Raw genomic sequence first — 25,776 nt, 5'->3', positions numbered from 1 at the left:
ACCTGGATTTGAACCCAGGTCCCCCACCGTGAGGCCAACGCGCTAACCACTTAGCCACCGGGTCGCCCATGTTAGCACATGAGAGAAAATACATTTCTTAAATATTACAATTCCCATCATGATTTTCCATTTAAATACCGCATTAAAAAAAACAGCAATTGAGCCAAACTAGTTTGTAGTAGGTTTATTAAAGGGATCTTTTTCCATCAGCGTTTTAGGATTCTAAATGACAATCTCGTTCTACTGATGCTGTGAAGGAATAAAACAAAAATTTACTGAATGATATAAAGTCGATGGACAATGTTTATGACAGTTGTAGAGTAGGTGATCATGATTTAAATTGAAATTTTATTCATTCATTCCTTTAGAATAAATCTCCCTAGTAGCATTAGAACTGAACAAGAAGCACAGGCAGAAAGCACAACAAAATATGAATAGTCCCATCCCAATTACAGTTCATTAATTATTGAATATGCTACCCTGAGTTTTAAAATAGCAATTGAGCTTTAGTAGCATATATTAGAACAGGAACTTTTTCCAGTTTTCTGTGCCAAAGCTGCATGTCTCTCAGCATCGTGCTTTTCCATTGACACACCATACAGAAAAATAAAATGAAATTAAAACAGATATAAACTCAAATGTTCTTTGACAATTCTGTAAAAAAAAACAAAAAAATATTTGCATCTACCTTAGTTTTAGGTGCACTACCTCAGTTTGTTGTACTTTTTGTAATGGCCATCACAGCTGTACAACCAATTTGATCTTGGCACACTAAAACACCATTTTGACATTGCAGCCACAAGTTGTCTTCATTCAAGTTAGATACTTTCATTATGAATCATAAGAGAGAAAAATGATTGTGATGGAGAATTCAAAATCTGATTTTTTTAGACGAGTAAACAGAAGCCATACTGAATGAATGTTGGTCATTTAAGATTTAAGGCATAGATGGGTCAAATGTTTAAAAACAATTCTTTAAATGGCAAGCTGATTCTAACAATTTCATGGTTTGCAAATTTGTTCGAGAAGTTGCGCACATCTGACAGTGTAAAAATGCTGTGAGAAAAGAACAACAGAAAAACGGATCAGACGGTTAAATTTAACTATAATCCAGAAGTCACAGATTTGTTAATGATCACACGATACTTTTTATTTAAAAGCAATCATTCAAATGAATAACTTTGTTCGCCACATACTTGCATCCGATCAAACCAACCACATGTACCTATGTTTTGTAATTACTTTCAACTTTTTAATGAGCTATAGCATAATCTATAGTCGCAAATTTCCGAATACCCAAAAACGGATGCCATTTAAACTATTTTAAACATAAGACCATTTAAACCAAAAGCTGACAATGGGGTAGAAATAAAACTACGAGGGCAAAAAAACAAAAACTAAAATGTTATTGCTCGAATAATGAAGCCCTCGGATATTTTTATCCGGGTGAGCATTGGCCAGTCTCCCAAACCCCTCAAAGGACCGTGAACTGTTGCTTTGGTCATCTGCGATGACTTAAGGGTGACAACGGGTTGACATTCAGTCCAGTGTGTAATACCTCAGTTACTTAACACAAATACTTAACCGGCTGAACCCGTAACCGGAGGCCACGCAACCACGACCGGTTCAACTTTTCATGGAAGGACCAGCTCAATCGTCTACATGTCTCCAGGGCTGTTTCCGGACTTACTGTAATGCGCCTGGAAGGGACTGACTTGACACCACCGTACACCCCCGGCACTCGCCTGCGAACGCATAAGAGTCAAAGGGCACCTCGTGGTGTAGCAAAGTATCACAGTGTTTAGGGATGCTAACCAAAAGCCTCCTTAATAAGTAGGGATGTGGCTAATCTCTGCGAACCCCTCCTGTTGTTCCACGTAGGAAAAAAATAAGGGCGGAGGGCAAAGACCATGCCAGCAAATTGGCTCGAGTGAGGGCGGACCATTCATTGTTTTATCTTCGTGTTCCTAATGTTCACACCACTCTGCTCACCCCCCCCTTTCACTGCTCTTGTCCCATTAATAGCAGGAGGTTCGGGTTTATCTGCCAAGTCGGAAGCCTGAGGTACCGTCGGGCCCGGTCGGCTGGCGGATCACGTGATTGTTGGGACGAACTGGTTCGGATGGTGGCTGTGCAGTCATTCGAGTTGGCCTAGAGGGATAAGAGAGAACAAAGTCATCGTGACCGGACGATTCGCCGAAAGACGTTTGGCCGACGGACAGTTCGCCGAAACGAGATTCGCGCGCTCGCCACCGGCCCCGGATCGTGTGTACATGTTTTTCAACCTCGGCCCGCGGGCCATATACGGCCCGTTACAGATAACATTCATTTAGGAATAACAAGGGCATGTACTGCCCCCCGCTGGACATATTTCTAAATACAAGTACGTACTACAATGTGCTGCCAATTTTTTATATTTTTTATTTTATCCTTGCGTTTAAAGTAGTAGCCATTTGGACACGCAATGTAATTTATCAAAGCTGGGGACTGACACTGAGAAAAAACAACACTAAAAGACTTATGTGAAATTCTAAGTGCCTTGGACAGACTAGAGGGCTTAGAGAACAATACCTGAAAATGCCATGGAACTTCAACATTTTTACCTCTAGTTTAATTTTAAATAATTTCCCATTATTTTAGGAAATATATATATTCAAAATGATTTGCTGAGAACCTTAATTCAAAGATTAATCTCAACGTTTTCTATGCTGGTGTAAATTTTCTGGAGTAGGATTTCTGGATTTACAATTTCATTACAGTAGTACTTACTGTTACTACTACTTTATTTTCTCTATTTCTTCTGTCACTTACTGTTCTGCGTGATCTCCAAATGGCTACTACTTTAAACGCAAGGACAAAATAAAAAATATTAAAAATTGGCAGCACATTGTAGTAGTCATGTATTTTGCTACGATTAGAGATCTGTTTTTAGTTTTGTTGCGCTAATATTTACCTCTCCTGGCATGGATTGTCCTGAGGGGTATCATCTGATGAAGCACTACCCAGAATCCTGCGACGAGCCTCTGCGTACTCGGCTTCACGCTGCGCCAAAGATTTCATCTGTTGGGACGGTCGAGACGAGGCTGCAAGGTTTCCCGCAGTGCCATTATTGGATGGACGCTTTAAAATTCGGATTTGTGGGGGCGGGGCTGCGGGAAGAGATTCATCCTGGATTACAATTGCCGTTCTCACAGGTGAGCTTGAACTTGGCTTCCTGCACAGACAGGTTTTTCAAAATAAAATGTCAGCATTGTTTTGATTATACATTTCAAATATTTTAATATTTGCCACTCCACTTACTTTGCTTGCTGGTTTATTTTCAACTTTGCCTCAAGTCTTCTCTCTATTTCCTGAAAGCATAGCGTATCGTGAAGTATATTAAGAAATATTTGTAAACATGGACAGGAATGACAAATGCGGGATGAAAATTTGGAATCGATGGATAATCTGATTAAAGGGAATGACAAAGCCTGAGATTTGAATCACAGTGAAAAAAAGATCACAAAATGTTTCCCCTTGTCCATAGAGGTTCTTAACCACCACTAAAATTTTATAACGCCAAAGTGAATTTATCAATTCTTTCTATGGTGGTAAAATTTTGTTATTTAAATTCTGCTCTAACTGATGAAATCACTTCAAATTTACTTTTACCACTTTAAAATTACTTTTTATTTCCTAAACAAATGTGTTTTTTGCCTTTAAGGCATTACTGTACTATGGTAGAGAAACCAAGTATAATGTACCATGTATTTCCATTTTACACTTGTTTGATATGACAATTGAAAATGATTTTTGGAGAAAAGTATGTTGTTTCTAAGACTCCGACGACAAGAAAAATGCTTAAATGTTTAATGGCGTAAAAACGACTCATATATTCACGGGAATCCTCCATCTTGCTCGATTACCGACTGTTAAAAGCAAGAGGGAAGCACGGAAATGACGTCAGTCCTTGCTTCCGAGGAGAAAAAAAAACGAAATCTAATGCCAAATGTTTTCCAACGCTCCAAACTACAATTATGACAACATGCAGCCTTAAAATATCTCACAATCACCAATAGACCGTCTTATATTAACATACTAAAATTAGCTGTGCCCATTTATAGCCTGGATACTACCACACGACCACGGCGCTTCATTACACTGAGTGTATTGTCGTCTCCCGTTTCCGCAAATAGTGATTTTAAATCAAACTGTAATTTAAATAAAAATAAATGGAATCGAAAAGGATACACCTAAGGTAATCACGCCTGCTAGAAAATTACATTAATGGTTGATCCAGGTAGTTGCTAGACAGCGAGGCCTGTTGAGAGTCGGAAACTGTTTATTTGGAATGGACGCGTTTGACCATAACACAAATAATGTATCCAGGCGCTGTCTGTTTCTAGAACTTTATTTTTTTTTAAACGAGATAAAGCTCGCAGGGTTAAGGTAGTTGAGTCAGCTTTTCTTACCCCGCTGTCCGCCGCTTCTTCCCAGCTCTCTGCAACCTCTTCATCCTCCATTTTCGGACCTACTCAATCGCCCGGTTCCCGCTCCCCCCGCACGGCTGAGCTAACTCCTTCCCATCCGCTCTGTGTGTCCAAGGGGCGGGTTAGTTAGGCAGCAGTTTGCCAGCTTCTTTCTATTCGAGATTCGGAGAGATACGAAGCGATAATATGAAGGACGACAACTTCACGGGGTGATTTTAAAAAACGTGCCTCTTCTTACCGTAATGCCCAACAGAAGAATAGCACTCCTAGTGTACTGGTGCGTCAGCTCCAGTGGCGTTGCTAAAGTCTCTTGGGGCTCCAAGCAAGAAATCCCTGGGGCCCCCCACCTTATCCGTGCATACAGCGAAACAAAAAAATCTCCCTCATATAAATGCACAACTATGGAAGCTTATTCAATAAGTGACCAGGGCTGTTTTTTATTTTTTAAGGTGAATGCAATAAGGTTTATTTCATTCACCTTAAAAATAAAGCCATGGCCGTTTTCAAATTAATTTGGCAGTGGCTCCTTAGCCGGTAGCCGGTCAAATAGTCCTAGGGGCTATTTAGCCGGTAACCGGTCAAATAACTTATATGGCCCCATATGGCTATTTAGCCGGTAAGAATTCTTTGTGGGGTAAATAGTAAGAAACTATGGCTAAGGAGAAACTGCCTAAATAATAGTCATTAAATCCCTATTCACCTAATGTTAAAATCTATCAATTGGCAATAACACATCAAATTTCAATAAGATTGGTTGAATGGTTTAGAACAGGGGTCCCCAAACTTTTTCCTGTGAGGGCCACATAACTTTTCCCTTCTCTGATGGGGGGCCGGTGTCAGTTTGTAACAGAAAAAGTGTGACGATCGTAGGGGAGCTTAATTTTTTTGTGGGTTGGGCCAGCATTTTGTTCCGAAACATCCAGCACAGACTCGGTCGGACTCAGTTGAAGCAACGGGGGTTGGGCTGCAAGAAGCACCTGACGCCGATCCACTGATTGCACTTGTAGGACACTAGTATTGTGGAAAGCTTTGCTCTTTATGAAAACCTAGATTTTGTGGAATAGTTTGAAAGGAAAGCTTAGTTTTATGGGATGCTATGCCTTTACATCAAATGAAAAGCCTTTAGTGTCATCATACACCGATGCATATAATGAAATGGGTGAAATATTCAACAAAGGTGCTCTTAAATGAGTCAAAATGGTCAAAAGTCTGCATTTTGATGGCCAACGTTTACAATACGTCCAGAAAAAGACTTGGACTGGCTTGGAGAGTCTGCAACAGAGGTCCTCGAGGGCCGCTGTGGGTTGGGCCAGCTTTTTTTTTTCGAAACATCCAGCACAGACTCGGACTCAGTTGAAGCAACGGGGGTTGGGCAAGAGAAGCACCTGACGGCAATCCACTGATTGCACTTGTAGGACACTAGTATTGTGGAAAGCTTGCTCTTTAGGAAAACCTACATTTTGTGGAATAGTTTGAAATGAAAGCTTAGTTTTATGGGATGCTATGCCTTTACATCAAATGAAAAGCCTTTAGTGTCATCATACACCGCTGCATATAATGAAATGGGTGAAATATTCAACAAAGGTGCTCTTAAATGAGTCAAAATGGTCAAAAGTCTGCATTTTGATGGCCAACGTTTACAATAGGTCCAGAAAAAGACTTGGACTGGCTTGGAGAGTCTGCAACAGGGGTCCTCGAGGGCCACTGTGGGTTGGGCCAGCTTTTTTTTTTCGAAACATCCAGCACAGACTCGGACTCAGTTGAAGCAACGGGGGTTGGGCTGCAAGAAGCACCTGACGCCGATCCACTGATTGCACTTGTAGGACACTAGTATTGTGGAAAGCTTGCTCTTTATGAAAACCTACATTTTGTGGAATAGTTTGAAATGAAAGCTTAGTTTTATGGGATGCTATACCTTTACATCAAATCAAAAGCCTTTAAGTGTCATCATCATACCTGTCAACCTCTGCCGATAACTGCCCTTATAAATTATTATGAGTCCCCTTACAAACCCCCAAAAAACCTTACAAACACCGTACGACTCGTACGAGTCGTACGGTGTTTGTAAGGTTTTTGGGGGGTTTGTAAGGGGACTCATAATAATTTATAAGGGCAGTTATCGGCAGAGGTTGACAGGTATGCATCATACAGCGCTGCATATAATGAAATGGGTGAAATATCATTCAACAAAGGTGCTCTTAAATGAGTCAAAATGGTCAAAAGTCTGCATTTTGATGGCCAACGTTTACAATAGGTCCAGAAAAAGACTTGGACTGGCTTGGAGAGTCTGCAACAGGGGTCCTCGAGGGCCGCTGTGGGTTGGGCCAGCATTTTTTTTTCGAAACATCCAGCACAGACTCGGACTCAGTTGAAGCAACGGGGGTTGGGCTGCAAGAAGCACCTGACGGCAATCCACTGATTGCACTTGTAGGACACTAGTATTGTGGAAAGCTTGCTCTTTAGGAAAACCTACATTTTCTACAGTTTTCAAAAAACTAATTAATTCCAAAATCAACCCCAAACATAAATTAATTTGAAAAACGGAGTTTTCAAAAAACTAATTAATTCCAAAAACAACCCCAAACATAAATTAATTTGAAAAACGGCCATTATTTAACATTGATGCCTTTTTTTAAGGTGAATGCAATATGTTTCTGTACATGGTTATGGCAGGAGCATGTTTGGATTTTTTCCCAGCGTTATACATGGCATAACCTTGTAATTTCAGTGTCTTAATAGATTTCTGTTGTTTTTCTTTCATGTTTAGTACACAACACTAATCTTTTTCTGAATTAGTTGAGTTCAAATGAGTACAAAATTGTGTTACAGTAAACTACAGTTGTGTACTGGAGGTTTGTTTGCCTCGGACCGCCCCCGAGGCATCCAGGCGGAGGACCCACCCAGCAAGTGGGGCCGACCCGCGGCTCATGCTGCTGCCGCCGCCGTAGTGTAGCCGTGCACGCAGTGTGCTCCCGAGGACGCCCGTAGGTCGGAAGATGGCAACCTCAGGCCGCTGAGGACACGCCGGAGCTGATGACCCGGGGAACGAGCGGAACTTTGAAACACAGTCACGGAAGAGAACGTCTTAAACGGCGGTACTGTTGACGCTTTCACGGCTAAAAGGGCTGAAAGTGACAGCGTCACTCACAAGAAAGCCCGACTAGGCTAAACGACGATTCCGGCGGACCAGCTAATTAGCGCATAGAGCTAATGTTAGCACAGATTAACACTAGTGCATTAGAAGTGTACGATTATTCGTTATCGGTGGACGCGAAAAATAGTGGGAACATTCAATCTTTACGTGATTTTTAAAAGCTTTATATCTTATATTTATGTGCTCGCTGTGTCTTTTAGTTTAAAACCTTGTTAGCCTGAGCTATTCAAACGAGTCCTATGCGTTAGCTACAATGCTAGGGTTAGGTTAGCAGATGTTAGCATAACACACCGGGGAACGGATGTAAAAATAAAACATTTGAAGGGTCTGGTTAACAAAAACGAGGGGTAACCCAAGTTTTCTGCCATGGTTTGATGGCTCGAAAGTATGTTGTTGCTAATGACATAGTTGGATGGATGTGGAAAAGAGGGCTGCCGGGCAGATCTGCACCGGTTTCAAATAACGGTGAAAACAATTTGGATCTTCACATGTTTAAAAGGTGTGGAGGCTGATTGGTGCCAGCTAGAAAAAAATATATATCACGTTATAATTTGAGGATTTATCTCGTTGAAACGCGTCAGTTTTGACTCAGCGTTCAACCAAACAAAGCAATTCCTTCTGGTTCAACTCACTGGCATATCCCAGTATAGGTATGTGTTTCGTCTTTTTAACCTTGGAGAACTCAAGTTTTTAGCGTTGTAGCCATCACATGACCCTTGGGTTCTCCAAGGTTTATTCACATCTTGGTCCTAACCCGTTTTGAGTGATATACAATCTTAACAGCGGCATAGTCGTGTGGCTGTTAACGTTTAGTTACAATACAATAAAGTGCTTCTCAATTATATGTCTCTGCTGGATCAGCTGGAACAACAAATTGGAACCACAGCTGCCATTGAAAACCAGTTTTTGACAAGCCAGTGCTATTTTCTTTTAAACTCAGTAAACACTAAGCCTTCCTAGTCTTTTCAGCATGGTAGAAAGTTAGATGTAGGTAACCAAGGCACCATTAAAATGAAGTAACTATTTTTTTCTTCTGCAAGTCGTTTACAGGGTGATTTAACTATTTAAAAACACCCATATTTTGTATTAACATTTTAAATGCATTCTTGACTACACATAATGTCCACTGAAATTGCAGTTTGGCCTGTCTTTTAATTAAAATCCCTCACATAAAATACCATTTTGTCTCATGTTTCTTATAGACCATAATGTCCCAAACGATCATCCATGACGATCGATGCTTCGTTGCCATGGACACAGAGGACGATGGTGCCAACCCCACCAGAATAATAGAAGCCCTTGAGGCAAAGATGGAGTCTTATCGGGAAGAAGGGAACATGGACACTTTTGCCAAAACTGGTCGGAGAACCATGATGGAGCTTCCCGAGGAAGTCCTTGAATACATCCTGTCTTTTCTGTCACCATACCAAGAACACAAAACAGCTGCTCTCGTATGCAAGCAGTGGTATCGCCTCATTAAAGGTAAATGATTTTTTAAATAACGTATTTAATGTAAAAGTTTTTACAGTTTTAACGTTTTTTTTTCCAATCTAGGTGTTGCTTACCAATGCTATCATGGTTTCATAAGAGCTGTGCAGGAGGGAAACATTCAATGGGAAAGTCGAACATACCCTTATCCAGGAACTCCAATAACTCAGCGGTTTTCACACAGTCAGTAATCGCTTATCAATCTTTGGGGAAAAATAATATGCTATGAACCACGATATAACTCTGCAGCTGCTAGCAACTAATGCAATACAATATGAGCTTCTTTGGAATAAATCTGCTAGGTAACTTAATTTTGTACTACTGATTGCCTCTATTCTTGCAGGCGCCTGTTATTATGACTCAAATCAGTCCATGTATGTGTTTGGTGGCTGCACACAAAGTAGCTGCAATGCTGCTTTTAATGATTTGTGGAGACTGGACTTGAACAGCAAGGAGTGGATCCGTCCTCTGGCATCAGGTAGGCCTACCTCAGCGCAGTTAGTACAAAGTTCCCTTGGGGTTAAGTCCTTTAGTAATGTAAAAATGGAGTGGAAGACATGTAAGAAAATGATCTTAAAAAAACCTTGTCACACTTTTGGTCAAGGACTCAGTCAAGTCAGGACTTGAGAAAGTAAAATAATGCATTTTCTTTCCATTAAATTTATCCCCTGAATTTGCAATCAGCTGTTTCTAATCATTATTTTCCTCATCTCAACTCTTTCACAATCTTGATCATGTAGAATAGTAGTCCCCAACCACCGGTCCAGTCCACGAGTCACCTGGTGCCGGTCCATCAGAGAAATAAATATTAACGCTTTCAATCTCGCCTTCCTACTTGAAATTAGAGAAGTTGTTATAATAATAATAAATAATTGCTATTATCTTTGGGACTTCTTTTTTTTTTGCCGTTGTGGATGTCGTTCGTGCACCCCGCACAATTTTGTCTTAATTCGTCACCCTCCCCATTAGCCGGTCCGTGAGAAAATAGAAAGATTTACCGGTCGGCGTTGAAAAATAGGTTGGGGATCGCTGATGTAGAAGAAAAGTATCATCTCAAGCACACAGAGTCACATATATCCTTGCATAACCATCATTTAATGCGGCCCGCAGAAGCCAATATCAATAAATTATAAGACACATATTATTCACATCTTTTCATAGCCAGAAAGAAGGATGGAAACTAACTGTGATATTGCCAGTGATGAAACAATAGTTTGACTCCTCTTCATTGTTCAAGGTTAAATAATCTAGGCTCTCTTCTCTCTAGGCTCGTACCCGTCACCTAAAGCTGGAGCTACTCTCGTGATGCACAAAGATCTGTTGGTGCTATTCGGAGGCTGGACGAGACCTAGCCCTTACCCACTACACCAACCGGAGAGATTCTTTGATGAAATACACACCTACTCCCCCTCAAAGAACTGGTGAGATGGGGGCATTGACTCTGGAGAACATGCTAGATTTCTTCTTTCATTCGTATACCTTCTTCGTGTCCAAGGTGGAACTGCATTGTGACGACACAAGGACCGCCACCCATGGCTGGCCACTCATCATCTGTTATTGGAAACGGCATGGTGGTGTTTGGAGGCTCGCTAGGAGCACGGCAAATGTACGCACGCATGTCCTATGTTTGGTTGCGTATTGTTCAATGCAAAGTGGTATGTATTTTGCACCTCATTGTATTGCGGCCTTCTGCTTGTTTAAAATTAGGAGTAACGATGTGTGGGTTTTGGATCTGGAACACTGGTCCTGGTCCAAACCAGCCATATCTGGCCCGTGTCCACACCCGCGAGGTGGCCAATCACAGGTAGGAAAATATGACCTACAGTTTATTGAATCGTTGAAACTAGTATTGATGGCAATGCTCGTTATTTCTGACTTGAACTTTTCCTAACAGATTGTGATTGATGATCACACATTGCTCATCTTGGGAGGCTGTGGAGGCCCAAATGCGGTGAGTGTAATTTAGGCACTGTTTTGCTAATGTTGGCAGTTAAATTCAGAAGCTATCCATACAATAAATAAGGGTAATACTATTAAGGGTGAACTATAATGAAAGTAATGCCATCTGGTGACTTGTATCGTGGTTGTAGCCATTCATATCTACTAACTGCGTGCGTGTTGTGTGTTAAAGCTGCTCAAGGATGCCTGGCTGCTTCACATGGAGGTACCCACGTGGAGGTGGCAGCAGTTGCAGGTGGAAAACGAGGATCATGGGGCCCCAGAGCTTTGGTGCCACCCAGCTTGTAGAGTAAGTCTAGCTGATTAATATGTATGTTCATGCACTGATTGTCCTATAGATTCTGCTGCATTTTTCTCCAATCCTCCGTTTATTTTTACACTATTGCTTCTGACTAAGGGTTTTTTAGGGTGAATAGCTTGTGCTCAAATCAGACTTAGAATCTGTTTCGGTTTCACCTTAAACGCTCTCCCACGGTGACTGGATTGTACGCGTAACTGGAAGATCTGATTATTTAAAGCCACTTTGGGGGAGGGGGAAAAGTGTTTCAAAAGGATGTTTTCAAATGCCATTAATAAACACAAATGTAACAGAACACCCACATTTAAAACAAAATTGTAATTGATGATCATTTCTATGTTTCTGGTGCTTTGCTAACTATTGCATGTTAACAGAATGACAACAGAAACACAGCAACAACAGAATAGAAAGGATAGCGTGCTAGCAGACAGAACCATTTCTGTCACTTTATTGATGGATTAGTGTCCAAAAGGTCTACTATCATTTTAAAGTAATTTACTGAAGTATTTCACAAGTCTTCTAAAAGTGTAGCATGGACTAGAATCTCTTGATTTCTGGAGCCTGTTTTTTTTATTTCTTTGTATCAGGGCTGATTAATTGCCGACCAGTTGCCTACAGGTTAGCAATTAGCCAATTGAGGGCAGCCTTCAGCCTGTAAAGGCTCACTTGTGGATGTTTTCTTTTAAATGTTTTGGGGACAAAATACGCATGCATTTTTCCAGGGTTAAGAATAACCACATTTGCAATTATCATTTGATTCAATCATCCACTAACACTTTTTGGGAAAAAATATAGCCTCTAATATGCGCTGTTCTTCTTTCTCTTTCAAGGTGGGCCAGTGTGTGGTGGTGTTCTCACAGGCTCCTTCTGGCCGTGCACCACTAAGCCCAAGTCTTAATTCTCGGCCCTCTCCCATAAGTGCCATACCCGCCCCCCTGGGCTCAGAACCTCCTTCATTGCGCTCTCAGTCTCCCGTTAGGAGCGGGACGGCCGGCGTCGTTCTGGGCGCCATCGAAGAGGCTCCCTGCGTTAACGGCCGATGGGGCACCCTGAGACCCCGGCCGACCGCCAGGGGAAGCGCCAGAGACGGCAGCCCGTCATCTTCCCAGCAGCTGTCTCCTTCGCAATGCCCCGACAGCCCTCCGCTGCCTCCGCCGTTGCCGAATGGGACCTCCCATTCCCCGCGGACCAGTCCGGCACAGGTTGCATCACCGCCCCTTCGCGGCCAACAAACAGCCTCCGCAGACTGTAGCTGGGAGGTCACACAGCACCCCGAAGTGCACAGCACTAACGGCCTGCACACACCTCCCGCGTGTTCCCCGCGTACTCCCCCGGGAGCGGTGTCCCCCGCTGCCTTACGACGAGGCCTGGAAGCAGTGAAAAACACGTCTCCGGCATCTTTACCTTCTTCGTTATCGTCGCCTTCAATTCAAGCGCAGGGACCTACTTCCGGAGGAGCAAGTGGCGGAGTTGCAGCCGGCACCCCGGGAACTCCCCCGTCCTCGTCCAGTCCCCCGCAGGCCGCAGGCGCGGATGGACACGCGATCCCACCGATCGCCCGGCGCCTGGGCCATCATCCCCCTCAGAGTCTGAACGTAGGTAAACCTCTTTATCAGTCGGTCTGTTGCAAACCAATGCAGATGTACGTGTTGGATGTGTCACGCGCCAAAACCGCCGGCACCGTGGCCTGGAGAGTTTACGGAAACGGTACCCCCACCGCAGTTACGGGGCCCCCGGAGACCAGCCTCCACACTGTGGTGCAGGGTAGAGGGGAGCTTATTATCTTTGGAGGCCTGATGGACAAGAAACAGAACGTGAAGTACTACCCTAAGACAAACGCCTTGTACTTTGTCCGTGCAAAAAGGTAATGGTAATGAAGCTCAGCGCCAGAATTGCTATCATTGGGGTTCAGCACGCGACCACAGTCCTCACAAGGGAATTGACACATAAAGGCCTTTTTCTTATAGGAAGGATTTTTGGGGGAATCTCTTAGAGGTTCCACTTGACCTTATTCCCTCCTGGCTTCTGCAAATGAAAACATCTTAACCACAATTTGCTAAAAAACGTGACTGCTGAGCGGCATTTTTTTTTATTTTAACCGCATTGATCCTACATGATATTCATAGCTCCCTATTAGCTGAACAACCAGACCATAACATTTCCGCTTCTGTCGTCTTATGGACTCTTAACGAAGGACGCTGTTGACAGAAACGTATGACGACTACCTTGCTTTTGGTATCACTCTTAAACCCTGCAATGTTTACATTGAAAACTGTGCGTGTGTGTGTGCGTGCGTGTTTATGGATGGCGGTGGTTAAAAGTTGTGAGAGATGTGGCACTATATAACAGTAAAACAATAAAGGCGGTATGTCTATTCTGTCCAAGTTTGCTGTACTTGACTTGCATACCTGTTGTCAATCATTTTAGTATTTACTGTATCTTTAGTTAAAAGTTACATTATTGGTTTCAATCCACTTTTTTTAAGGAAAAGCTTATTTTTCTTTTTCTGATCGTCATTGTGTTTAAAATAGTTTTTGGGGTCGCCTCATTAATTTTTTTGTCAGATGGAGAAATACCGTATTTTCTCGCATATAAGCCGTATTTTGTGACTAAAAAATGATGACTGATCAAGAGTATGGCTTATATGCGCACAAGACTTGCTATACTCTTTCACCAGTAGATGTCGGCAAAGTAACATTTACTATTTGTTGATTACTTTCTGTTTTGCAGTAAGAAAACCATTCCTGGATGAATTAATTCGTTATGATATTGACACTAACTAATAATGTGCTTTTGATTCATACAGTATAGCAGAAATAACACGATCATTTTTCTCAAGATTTTCCCTTCAAAGTAACACATTTGTACTCCCTATTAAAACCATGAATATGTTTGGTGAAAATTGTGAATCAGGGGGCAACGGGCCTTTAGCTCATCTAAATGAATGTTTCGTAAACAGCATTGTTTGCCATGATGATGAGATTCTTTACGCTCCTTTGTGAGGTTGACCTTGTGCTGCCCCATTCACCAGAGACCCCCCACAAGCTCCTCCCATCACTAACCTTTTACCCACAGAGATCCCACTGCGGTGGCCGTGCGAGACGCGTGATTGGTGGAGAATCTTAGACTGGTGAGTTGGCACACCAGGCAATTGACTGGGCCGCGTGCCCATTGGCTGCGGCTTGGGTGGTGGGCGGAGTCAGTGACAATGAATGCACTCCGGCCCCGGACCGTACGGACACATGTTTATGAAGAAGCGAGCTGGATCCGGTCGGACATGATAGCTAAACATTTGAGCCAAGTGATACTCAACGAACGACGTCACAAATCATGTGAGTGTCATTAATTCAAACGAATTTTGACCTTGTTATTTTACGTGTAGTGTAAGGGTGGTTTTACGGTTTGAATGAACGCATGTTTTTTTTTTAAAAAGCAAATATTAACGCGAGGAGCTTAACTAGTAACTTGGGTTACTTTTGGAGTTTGTACTTCCAATTTTTCCTCTCGTTTAGTGAGGCATTGAATTAATTAAAAAAAAGTTTGTTTGCTTCTTTTTGACTTAGTGTCCACGTCAGCTCAAATACCTTCAGTGCTGTTGTTATTTAAATTTGTTTTCATGGCTATCAATGCAAGTTTTACATTCCACTCTTGACTTCTTACATAGTATCATTTTATGCAGCCTGCTAAGAAAATATTATGGTTTGACATATTTTTGGGCAAAAAATATGTCAAACCATAACATTTTATTGCTTTTTAATTTTAAAAGTAGTTATGGATTCATGTATAACGCGCACCCGAAATTTGCTTCAGTTTGTTTGGTCCAAAATTTTGTGCGTTATGCTGTACTATATATGTAAAACCCGAGCTTTGTTGCGATGCAGTTTAGAGAATTGTCCATCTACTATCTTTACCTATGTTTATTTTATAACCTTATAAGATGAATTATCACATTGTTGTCCACCAGCATTAGAAACCTAGACAAGCGCTATATAGAATAACAGGATCAAGCAGTTATACATGTAGTATATGGTTCCACAGTCATGGAACAATACAAAATCGATATTGACATCAATAGAAATGCATTTCCTTGTTGCAGATGATTCATCCCTGGAATGAAGAGAAGGAAGCCGTTAACACAAAATGGTTGATCATTTATTCCTGGATTCAAATTTCCACTCAAGCTGCTCCCTGACCAAGTTAACTGTAAACTCCTTAAAGTGTGACTACCTCCTCTTCGACATGACAACCCTGCAGATTTCTTAACAACAGCCTTTCCCACACAATGGCATCAACAGTGTCACCTGTACCCCGTGCCATTTTTGCACCCACGCCGCTGCCACCTCTGGACTTCGCCCTCGGCGCCCTGGCCTGCTGCGCAGCCTGCGTCTTCACCAACCCTTTAGAAGTGGTAAAGACACGACTGCAGCTTCAGGGAGAGCTCCGTGCTCGAGGCACCTACCAGCGGCACTACCGCGGGGTCCTCCAGGCGCTTTGGGTGGTTGGTCACACAGACGGACTTCGGGGGCTTCAGAAGGGTCTCTCTGTTGGCTTGATCTACCAGGGGGTGATGAACGGCGTGAGACTGGGCACCTATTCCTACTGTGAAGCTCTGGGGATCACATCTCATCATGCAGGAAATGTTCTTTCAGGAGCGGGGGCCGGGGCGCTTGGGGCATTTATTGCATCTCCTGCCTACTTGGTAAGATAAGAACATTTCCTTCCCAATATTCTTCATCGGGTACTCTACATCAAGGGTGTCAAACTGGCTTTAACGTCAACTTGATTTCACGTGGGCTGGACCATTTTCGATATAATATTTAGATTTTTTTTTATAAATAGATTAAAAGAACTGGATTAAAAGCCCTGAATATTCTGTTTTTTATAGATCTAAAACATTTTTTATTTGAGCTTTTTTAAAAATATATTTTTAGGTTTTACAAAATGATTTTTGAACTAAAAACAGAAAAAAATGGATAAAAAAATACAATTATTGATTTAAAAGGGGGAAAATCAGGAAATTTAATATACATCTATACTCTTCATTTTAATTTGATCCTAAAACAGAAAGTCGCCACTCATGATTTACTTTCCCGGGCCACACAAAATGATGCGGTGGGCCAGATTTGGCCCCCGGGCCGCCACTTTGACACATGTGCTCTACATGATATTGGTCAATGTGGTGCAGGTCTTTGTGTGTTGAAACTCTAGTCTGTTAGGTAACAGAATCGCAACTTGACAAGATGATATGCTTGTTTGTATTCATGTTTCAGAGACACAACATTCTTAAAAACAGGGACTTAATTTGGAAGTTAAGATGCCTTAGGTGGTTTTGCCTTGGGGAGGCGGCCCAAGGCAAAACTACCTAAGGCAGGGGTGCCCAAACCGGTCTTCAAGGGCCGTATAAATATTTGCTCGAAATTTTACTCAAATCACTTGTATGTTGAGGTATTACTGTACTATAAAAGGGATCCAAGATGCTTTTACATAGCAAAACAAAAATTTGCACATCACAATGTTTAATTTATATGCTGGTTTAACTGGCTAATATTGACCATGTCCTTTTGTAGGTGAAGACACATCTGCAGGCTCAAACCGTAGAAGCGATAGCAGTGGGCCATCAGCATAATCACGTGGTATGACGAACACACTCAACTGTCCAATTCCATTGCCTTTGAACAATGCATTTATGTTCGCCCAGTGAATTATAAATATTTTGTTCATCCTTCTAAAAAATACAACTCTGGTCCGGTGTTCTTGGAACATGGATGAAGTATGGGGAGAAAAAAAGTCTGTAGCCAACCTTGACTAAAGTGGAAAAAAATATGATTGGGATTTTTTTTTTAAGCTGTTTAATGCTCATGTTAGTCAAAGTTTACTGTCAAACTAAACGACAAAATTTTGTGCATCAACACAGTACTTACTGACTTGTCTTATTTTTTTTTGTCTTTTTTTTCCCATTAATCTATGTGGAACAGGGTCAAAATGAACACAAATCCAAACTTTTTTTTAAAGCATATCCTCACAATCCACTACTTAGCCAAGGAGCATAATCTTTAGCAAATTAAAGTCTAAGTTAGAACATTTGTGATCAATTTGCCTTGTTCTCCATTGTGCTTGCGTGCTTTTCTCCAGTTTCCTTCCAACTGTATCCGACTCTGGTATGTGTATTTTTTTTTTCCATTTTAGGGGGTGATGGATGCCTTTGCTACCATTTATAGAAAAGAGGGTTTAATTGGACTATGGAGGGGAGTGAACGGGGCCGTGCCTCGCGTCATGGTCGGCTCAGCTGTGCAGCTAGCAACCTTCACCACAGCCAAGGAGGGTGTGTCACATTCTCAGGTACGGTAGTCGGCGCTATAAATGGCTGCCGCTTGGAGTACGTGTGTGCTGGAACAGCTGCCACAAAGATTTTCCATTTTGCCCTCATAGTGGTTTCGACCAGGTGCCAGCTGGCTCGTGGCGTTGATAGCGGCCAGCATCAGCGGGGTTGCTGTGACGATCACCATGACACCTTTTGACGTTATTAGCACGCGGCTCTACAACCAACCGGTGGATGAGTTTCACAAGGTGGGTTAGAAGTTTGACATTTACACTGGAACCTCTAAGTTGGAAAACTTCTTAGATGCTGGCACACACCTGATTTTTTTGCACTCTTGCCTCTCCATAGACAATTCACTGAAGGTTCATATTGCCAACATAAAACATGTCTGCCTCCATATTGGGTTTTATGGGTTATTCTGGTTTTCTCCCACAGTCGAAAAGAATGCTTTTTTGAGTACTCTAAATTATCCTTCCAACTTCAGGGTTCTCAACTTTTGCAAATGGGTGAGAGTGAAACTGGGGTGTGTGCGTGAAGTCTTTTTGGTGTATTAAAAAAAAATCCAGCATCTGGGGTAGAAATACATTTTAAATACATTTTCAAATATTTTCAAGGGATTTACTTTGTGACTAAATATACAAGTGTATTAAATACAATGTTTTTCTAAAATATTTTCTGTACCACTTAACGTGACGAACAACCATATATGTTATGAATACAATTCATTTAAAAAAAAAAATCAACAGAAATGTTAACATAAAACTAACTAACGGGGGAAAAGGGTTTAAAAACACTTACCATTATAAGTGTGGTCGAGCCAATCCCTTGAATAATGTGGCTTCACTATATCACTATCTGGGGGAATTTTTTTTTAATTAAATTTTTTGTAAGTTCACACTGAAACTCGCAAGCGTAAGCCACTCCCCTGTTCTCTGTTTGCTACTAGGACTCAGCACTAAAGTAAAAAAATAGTGTTGACCCCACTTCGGTTTTTCGTTTATCGCGGCCATGTCTGCTCTATATTAAGCGCAATAATCGAGGGATTACTGTAGTCATGAAAAATATGAGGTTTTGTGGTTCTTTTCTGAAAGATGACCTCATCTTGAAATTGGAGTCTGCAGTATCTTTGCAGCTTTTGAGATCTTTAACTATTACAACCTTGCAATCAAGGTCCATTTTTCCATGGTCATCTCGCTTTTTTTTTTACCATAAAATAGTGTCTTTCTTGTGATCCCACAAAAACAGCACAAATGAAAATGTGAACTACAAAGATCTTCAACTTTAAAGGTTCTGGTGTATATGTCAAATCCCACATTAGGTGCATGGATTCTGTTAAGACAGTTTGATTGGTGTTTTTGATTGCTTCTACCAACGTTCCTCTAGGGTCGCCTCTACACTGGTTTTTCAGACTGTATGCACAAGGTGTGCCAAGCTGAAGGCCCGCTTGGTCTGTACAAAGGCTTTGGCCCAGTGTTTCTGCGCTTGGCTCCTCATACAGTTCTAAGTATGCTCTTCTGGGATCTGATGAGGCAACACGTTATGAAAAGCAGGCAGAACCAACAGCAGGACTGAATCTCGCCAAAATAATGCAGCAAACTTTGCAACATTGTTCCAACTCTCAACTTTGACTTCCTTTACTGAAGTACACTAACAAAGAATTATTACTAGACCAACTATAAATGTGTGCTGCTCAGATAAAACTACTATTGAATGCAAAACTGTTAATGTTGTGGAAACTGTCAATGATACGTGAGTATTGCAGTTACAGTTTAATCGGTCTTTCCGGTCTGGAAATGAAACAAGATAGTATCAAATGACTTAACTTATTCACTGTCATTGACGGTAAGTATCAAATCTATTTGAACTGGCATCCATCGAGTCAGTCCGAATGGATTGGATGTTAAACACCGTCAAGTAAATTAAGTTAATTTGTGAAATAACACTAGAGGTTTGTCGCTTATTAAGTGCTGATATATGCTGACCTTACTGTGTGGTTAAAATAGAACCAGTTCATTTTTAGCACAGAACTGGGTCTTCTAACACCATCAATGGCAACCAGTGACTTTAAAGGAAAGACAACACCTTTATCAAATTATTAAATGGAAAATCATTAAAAAACTCATTTTTCTGACATGTAGAAACACATACACAAACGCAAGTATTTCCAGGAAATGACTGCCAATGTGGGACAAGACATTTTAGCTTGATATAGTGTATATATATTTTTTAATCATTCTAATGATGTTGCGTTGCTAACAATGCTAGTGTGTCAGCTTTACTAGTAATATCCCTTTGAAAAGGGACTTTAAAATGTGTTAATAATATTGGGAGGCAATTTTTTTTCCCAATAAATTCATAGTAACGGCATGATTAAAACCTATCATCAGGTCTAATAAGGCGACCCTGCGGATGCATGGTTAGCGTGTACTAGGCCTCACAGACCTGGGTTCGATCCCAGGTTTGCATGTTCTCCCTAAGCTTACATGGGTTTTCTCCAGGTACTACAGTTTCCTCCTTCAGCACGTGTCAAAGTGGCGGCCTGGGGGCCAAATCTGGCCCACCGCATCATTTTGTGTGGCCCGAGAAAGTAAATCATGAGTGCCGACTTTCTGTTTTAGGATCAAATTAAAATGAAGAGTATAGATGTATATTAAATTTCCTGATTTTCCCCCTTTTAAATCAATAATTGTAAATTTTTAATCATTTTTTTTCTGTTTTTAGTTCAAAAATCATTTTGTAAAATCTAAAAATATATTTTAAAAAGCTAAAATAAACTTTGTTTTAGCTCTATAAAAACTGAATATTCAGGGCGTTTAATCTATTTTTAAAAATAATCTAAATATATCTAAAATGGTCCGGCCCACGTGAAATCAAGTTGACGTTAAAGCGGCCCGCGAACCAACCCGAGTTGCAGAGTAGGTACGAGTGTCAATGTAAATGGTTATCCGGCCGCGATTGGCTGGCCACCAATTCAGGGTGTCCCCTGCCCCTAGTTAGCTGGGATAGGCTCCAGCACCCCTCTTGTGAGGATAAGCCGTTTGGAAAATGAATAAATCAAGTCTAATAACAGTCATTATAATCAACTATGCATTTAAAACACTGGCAGTGTGTGATGTGAGCGTAGGAATATTTTCGGAATTGGACTTATGTATTTTGAAAAAAAGAAATCACAAAAGACACTTTTTTTCTAAAGCACATTGAAAAAAAGTTGAATACTGTTGTCCATACTCTAAATAAAATTAAGTGTTTTTTTCCTACTAACATACTTTTTGTGGGTTTCCATGTAGTTCTATGATCATGTTTTTTTAACAATTGTGAATAAATTATATTTATTGTTCAACATTTCATTGTCAAACAATGAGACGGCGATTGTAGTATTCTGGTTTTCCATTTGAGTGGATTTTCAGTCTTTCATCATACATACAATCATCGTTAAGTCCCTTTTGACCTTTGGAACTGGGTGTCAGTCCACCACAGTGATCAACTGCCACAAAGAAGATTGACTTAATCTTTAGCCAGAGGTTTGTTTTACGAGAATCCACCATAAACAGGCCTGGGCTCCGTCAGACGAATGTCCCTTGTTGTTGCAAGATTATTACGTGAGGGGAAGAAAAAATGATTTTCCTCATTGCATGGATTCTGGAGAGTATTTCTATTGACTCTAATCCAATTGACTGCCTTTTCCAAGGTGAGTTGTTACTAAGCGCCTGTTGGGATTCAAATGCTTCATATAAATTGTATGGAAATGTGAAATTGTCGTTCGTTTGTGTGTTGCCAAGGAGTTATAGCTGCATGTGGAGTATCAGTGCTGTGCAGCCTGATGAGAGTGTATTATTTCACTCAAATGTACAGGTGAGGTTTTTGCCAAAAATGACACATCGCTCGCTTCCTTGCTTTTCAGCAATCCGACATCATTTGGTTTGACGCATTTGAGCAAAAAATAAGTTAAATCATATTTGCAGTTAATCAGGGTTTAGTGAAGAAGTTTGAACTCAGCATTTAAAGTAAACGGAACTTTAGTAGTCGAATGCTAACTAATCCTTTGTGACGATATTTTCATTAAGATGAACTTTTATTGGGTTTATATTTTATTCCTTATTACTCTATTTAAAAATTGTTTATCATCATTGTATTTTATATATATATAATATTATTATTATTTATAATTATATAAATAAAAACAAACAATCTAGCTATGGCTAGACTATTTTAATAGTATTTATCATATTGTTGTTGACTACATATGTTGACTACTTTTTTAAAAATTACTTTTTGATTATTTATGTATTTATTGTTATTTAATCCACTTTCTGCTGTGCGTCAAAATCAGATTACAACAGATTATGGTTGTTTTACTTTTGAATCTCTACGTGATTGTTGGTGCTTAATACAGAGGAGATCTATTTTTGTGATATAAAATAGGCTTCAGCAACCCCCTCGATCCTTATGAGGGAAGATAAGCTGTACGGAAAATGATTGAACTTTTTAGTTTGTTAGTATGATATGATAGTATACCAAACATCATTCTAAATTTAGTGGTGCTCTTTTGTTTTAGGGCTAATTTAGACAGAGATTAAGTAATCCTAACATTTTATTATTTGCAAAATTGACATGTGATGATGTTTTTTCTGAACTCGACCACATTTCAGTACCAGTTAAACTCGGTGGCAAAATTGCTTTAATAAAAATTTAGTCTTTATGGGAAGGGAGGAGAAACAAAAAAATGATTTAAAAATGACTTTCGGCACTTACAATTCAATTGAAATGAAAAAGTTATTAAAAAAATGTTTTTAAAAAAAAAACCTTCAGTGTGGCCTATCGGAGATAAAAACGTGCTACTGTATCTAGTCAATCAGATGCTGCAAATGTATATTTGACCATGTCTGTGAGCAGTATTTCCGAAACAGATCCCAAGGAGACGTCTGGATCATCCAGTACCCCGCTGCGAGCGAATTGGAGATCATCCGTCCATTTCTGGGCTTTAACTGGCCTCCTGTCCGTGGTTGGCCCAAGGCTTTCTTCTTTGATTGTTCTGGAATTTTCCCTACGAGCCGTTTCTGCTTGGGTGTCAGCGCGACTGGTGAGTTTCGACAGAAGCAAATGCAGCCGTACCTCTACTTACAAAATCAATTTGTTCCAGATGTGGTTTCATAGCTTGAATTTTTCACTCATGTCGCAATCTACATGTAAATGCCTTAATCTTTTCCAGGGGGCCCAATATAGACCCATTGAACCTTTATAAATTATAAAGGTATATACGTTTTGTATATAAGAAAGACAAAAAAAAAGAAAACAATGATTTAAATGAATAAGACGTGCAAAACATTTTTCCAATGAGGCATTTCCTAACCTGAATATTTCATATGTACAGACATTTGTAAGTAGAGACACCACTATTTATTCCCATATAAGCCTGGTTTCTAGACAAAATTTTCCCAATAAGGCATTTCCCAACCTGAATATTTCATATGTAGAGACATTTGTAAGTAGAGACACCACTATTTATTCCCATATAAACCCGTTTTCTAAACAAAATTTTCCCAACCTGAATATCTCATGTAGAGACATTCATTAGTAGAGACACCACTATTTATTCATAAATTTCCCAATGAGGCATTTCCTAACCTGAATATGTATTTCATATGTAGAGACATTTGTAAGTAGAGACACCACTATTTATTCCCATATAAACCCGCTTTCTAAACAAAATTTTCCTAACCTGAATATTTCATATGTAGAGAAAATTGTAAGTAGAGACACCATTATTTATTCCCATATAAACTTGGTTTCTAGATAAAAAATTTCCCAATGAGGCATTTCCCAACCTGAATATTTCATATGCAGAGACATTTGTAAGTAGAGGTACCATTATTTATTCCCATATAAACTCGGTTTCAAAACAAAATTTTCACAACCTGCATATTTCATATGTAGAGAAATTTGTTAGTAGAGACACCATTATTTGTTCCCATATAAACCCGGTTTCTAGACAACATTTTCCCAATAAGGCATTTCCTAACCTGAATATTTCAAATGTAGAGACATTTGTAAGTAGAGCAACCATTATTTATTCCCATATAAGCCTGGTTTCGAGACAAAAAAATCACAATAAGGCATTTCCCAACCTGAATATTTCATGTAGAGACATTCATAAGTAGAGCCACCACTATTCATTCCCATATAAACCTGGTTTCTTCTGTGCTTTGTTTTCTCTAGGATGCTGGTGACAGAGACCTGGGGGTTCTGCTCATCCAGAGCCACTTTTCCCTGGGTTGCAGCATCACCTGTTCCCTGTACTTTCTCCACCAGGGAGCCCCGCACAGCTCCCTCAGCTTATTCCTGGCCACCGCCCTAAGTTGGGTGCTGGCGACCTGGTGCGATTCTCTGTGCAGCCACGTGGCACGACTGTACTCGCTGCACAGTAAAGAACGCTACTGTGGAAAATGTATCACTCTCCTGGCTTCGGGACATACCCTGCTGCCATTTTTGATGAGACTGGTCATCTTGGTCTTTGCGGTGGGAATAGTAGCCTCCTTCGCCACAGTTTATGACCACTTCCTGTCCCACAAGGAGGCACTCAAGTTTTGGACTCCCCTTACTCTTTGCTACACAATGCTGGTGGTCTACAATCAAGGTGGGGATTTGTGATCTAGTCCTTTAAAATTGACTTAACGTTCTAAATTCTTAGGTTCATGGAATTACAAATGGTTTTATTTCTAACAAACCGCATAAACATGAAGATGATTCAGTCTGATGTTGAATTCTGTTCCTATGATGTTTTTTTTAAAGTTTGGGGCAAAATTACATAACATCACAGAGTGCCTTTTATGAATTAACTCTAGTGCACATGTGTCAAAGTGGCGGCCCAGGGGCCAAATCTGGCCCGCCGCATCATTTTGTGGGGCCCGGGAAAGTCAATCATGAGTGGCGACTTTCTGTTTTAGGATCAAATTAAAATGAAGAGTATAGATGTATATTAAATTTCCTGATTTTTCCCCCTTTTAAATCAATAATTGAATTTTTTTAATCCATTTTTTTCTGTGTTTTTAGTTCAAAAATCATTTTGTAAAATCTAAAAATATATTTAAAAAAAAGTTCAAATAAACATTGTTTTAGATCTATAAAAAACTGAATATTCAGGGCTTTTAATCCATTCATAAAAAAAATCTAAATATTATATCTAAAATGGTCCGGCCCACATGAAATCGAGTTGACGTTAACGCAGCCCGCGAACCAACCCGAGTCTGACACCCCTGCTCTAGTGTTTCCTTCTTAAAAGTATTTATATTTTCGGTAACACTTAACTTTATATCCCATCTTTTTCTCGTTGTTTTATCTGTCGCTGAGCAGTACAAATTGACGTCATCATGACATGAATTCCACATTCACTGGAGTTTTAAAACCAGATTGACATTACGAATATAGATTGGATTTGAAAATACGATTGAGTTTCAGACTACCACGAAAAACTGCCGATTCAGGTTAGGCTATGCTAAATCTAGTCAAGTTTAGGCAACATAATGGTACATCACAGGTAACACCATGAAATAAACTAGAATGAAATATTCAGCCATGTCTACCTGTCTTTGAAAAGAAACTCATTTTACCTCTTATTTTACCCAGAGGATCAGCAACGTAAAATGGGCGTGGAAGCCCTGTTGCACACTGTGGTTCTGCGCCTGGGGGCTCTGCTGGTCCTGATGCTGACTATGGGAAACTGGTCTGATGTTATCCACGTTCTTCTCACTTTCCTGGGCGAGGGTGTCTGCCTCTTGTTTTCTCAAGACCTATTGCAGTATGTGCTTCAGGTATGTGCGTGTTGGAGAAAAAAATCCTATATGTAAGCTGTCCAGTGTGTTTCTCTAACAGGACATATCTCCCTTTTACAGGATGAAGAGGAGCCCAATATGAACAAATATCTGCAAAGCACCAGTTCCAGAAAAAGGGACAATACAAGTAGCACAGCATCAAAAAGCAGCTAATACCTGAAGTTTACTTACTTTTACGATAACTTATGTTCAATACAAATTCAATGACTGTGAACAGACTATTGACAATCTTTGATTGCTGGTTCTATTTTATTTAACCA

The 25,776-nt window shown here is 40.4% G+C and overlaps 4 protein-coding genes across 7 annotated transcripts; 3 read left to right on the top strand and 1 right to left on the bottom strand.

Moving 5' to 3' along the window:
• Window positions 1-169: 169 nt before the first annotated feature.
• Window positions 170-4,940, bottom strand: LOC144075616 (SUZ RNA-binding domain-containing-like). Of its 3 annotated transcripts, none has more exons than XM_077602872.1 (5): window positions 4,649-4,940; window positions 4,452-4,575; window positions 3,301-3,350; window positions 2,954-3,214; window positions 170-2,151 (listed from the first exon to the last, which is right to left on the bottom strand). In XM_077602872.1, exons 2-5 carry the CDS (start codon window positions 4,500-4,502, stop codon window positions 2,040-2,042), a joined length of 474 nt encoding a protein of 157 aa, XP_077458998.1. In that variant the 5' UTR covers window positions 4,503-4,575; window positions 4,649-4,940; the 3' UTR covers window positions 170-2,039. The 3 variants fall into 3 exon arrangements, with proteins under 3 accessions (XP_077458998.1, XP_077458997.1, XP_077458995.1); XM_077602871.1 differs by having other exon boundaries at window positions 4,452-4,621; window positions 4,708-4,939; XM_077602869.1 differs by having other exon boundaries at window positions 4,452-4,939.
• A 2,243-nt stretch (window positions 4,941-7,183) lies between these two features.
• Window positions 7,184-13,752, top strand: fbxo42 (F-box protein 42). 2 transcript variants are annotated; one of them, XM_077602867.1, is made up of 10 exons: window positions 7,184-7,564; window positions 8,826-9,105; window positions 9,178-9,294; window positions 9,455-9,589; window positions 10,379-10,532; window positions 10,607-10,717; window positions 10,819-10,915; window positions 11,006-11,062; window positions 11,243-11,359; window positions 12,199-13,752. In XM_077602867.1, exons 2-10 carry the CDS (start codon window positions 8,832-8,834, stop codon window positions 13,234-13,236), a joined length of 2,100 nt encoding a protein of 699 aa, XP_077458993.1. In that variant the 5' UTR covers window positions 7,184-7,564; window positions 8,826-8,831; the 3' UTR covers window positions 13,237-13,752. The 2 variants fall into 2 exon arrangements, with proteins under 2 accessions (XP_077458993.1, XP_077458994.1); XM_077602868.1 differs by lacking the exon at window positions 7,184-7,564 and adding an exon at window positions 7,572-8,273.
• Window positions 13,753-14,559: 807 nt separating this feature from the next.
• On the top strand, window positions 14,560-20,950 carry slc25a34 (solute carrier family 25 member 34). Its single transcript, XM_077603888.1, has 6 exons — window positions 14,560-14,700; window positions 15,465-16,067; window positions 16,936-17,001; window positions 17,555-17,707; window positions 17,798-17,935; window positions 19,071-20,950. The coding sequence occupies exons 2-6, from the start codon at window positions 15,651-15,653 to the stop codon at window positions 19,257-19,259; spliced, it is 963 nt and encodes a 320-aa protein (XP_077460014.1). The 5' UTR covers window positions 14,560-14,700; window positions 15,465-15,650; the 3' UTR covers window positions 19,260-20,950.
• Window positions 20,951-21,207: 257 nt separating this feature from the next.
• Window positions 21,208-25,751, top strand: tmem82 (transmembrane protein 82). The gene is made up of 6 exons (XM_077603408.1): window positions 21,208-21,375; window positions 21,467-21,539; window positions 22,581-22,767; window positions 23,904-24,321; window positions 25,311-25,495; window positions 25,577-25,751. Exons 1-6 carry the CDS (start codon window positions 21,303-21,305, stop codon window positions 25,667-25,669), a joined length of 1,029 nt encoding a protein of 342 aa, XP_077459534.1. The 5' UTR covers window positions 21,208-21,302; the 3' UTR covers window positions 25,670-25,751.
• Window positions 25,752-25,776: the final 25 nt, after the last annotated feature.

This window comes from Stigmatopora argus, chromosome 6 (genome assembly GCF_051989625.1).
Source record: "Stigmatopora argus isolate UIUO_Sarg chromosome 6, RoL_Sarg_1.0, whole genome shotgun sequence".
NCBI lineage: Eukaryota > Metazoa > Chordata > Actinopteri > Syngnathiformes > Syngnathidae > Stigmatopora > Stigmatopora argus.
This window is presented reverse-complemented; position numbering and strand designations above follow the sequence as displayed.

Coding starts and splice junctions, on each gene's coding strand:
- tmem82 (XM_077603408.1), top strand. CDS start 21,303: ATGATTTTCCTCATTGCATGGATTCTGGAGAGTATTTCTATTGACTCT. Junction 22,768..23,903: donor CTTGGGTGTCAGCGCGACTG/GTGAGTTTCGAC, acceptor TGTTTTCTCTAG/GATGCTGGTGACAGAGACCT. Junction 24,322..25,310: donor GCTGGTGGTCTACAATCAAG/GTGGGGATTTGT, acceptor TATTTTACCCAG/AGGATCAGCAACGTAAAATG.
- fbxo42 (XM_077602867.1), top strand. CDS start 8,832: ATGTCCCAAACGATCATCCATGACGATCGATGCTTCGTTGCCATGGAC. Junction 9,295..9,454: donor AACTCAGCGGTTTTCACACA/GTCAGTAATCGC, acceptor CTATTCTTGCAG/GCGCCTGTTATTATGACTCA. Junction 9,590..10,378: donor GATCCGTCCTCTGGCATCAG/GTAGGCCTACCT, acceptor TCTTCTCTCTAG/GCTCGTACCCGTCACCTAAA.
- slc25a34 (XM_077603888.1), top strand. CDS start 15,651: ATGGCATCAACAGTGTCACCTGTACCCCGTGCCATTTTTGCACCCACG. Junction 17,002..17,554: donor GCCATCAGCATAATCACGTG/GTATGACGAACA, acceptor TTTCCATTTTAG/GGGGTGATGGATGCCTTTGC. Junction 17,936..19,070: donor CGGTGGATGAGTTTCACAAG/GTGGGTTAGAAG, acceptor ACGTTCCTCTAG/GGTCGCCTCTACACTGGTTT.
- LOC144075616 (XM_077602872.1), bottom strand. CDS start 4,502: ATGGAGGATGAAGAGGTTGCAGAGAGCTGGGAAGAAGCGGCGGACAGC. Junction 3,351..4,451: donor AAGAAGCGGCGGACAGCGGG/GTAAGAAAAGCT, acceptor CTATGCTTTCAG/GAAATAGAGAGAAGACTTGA. Junction 2,152..2,953: donor GACAATCCATGCCAGGAGAG/GTAAATATTAGC, acceptor TTATCCCTCTAG/GCCAACTCGAATGACTGCAC.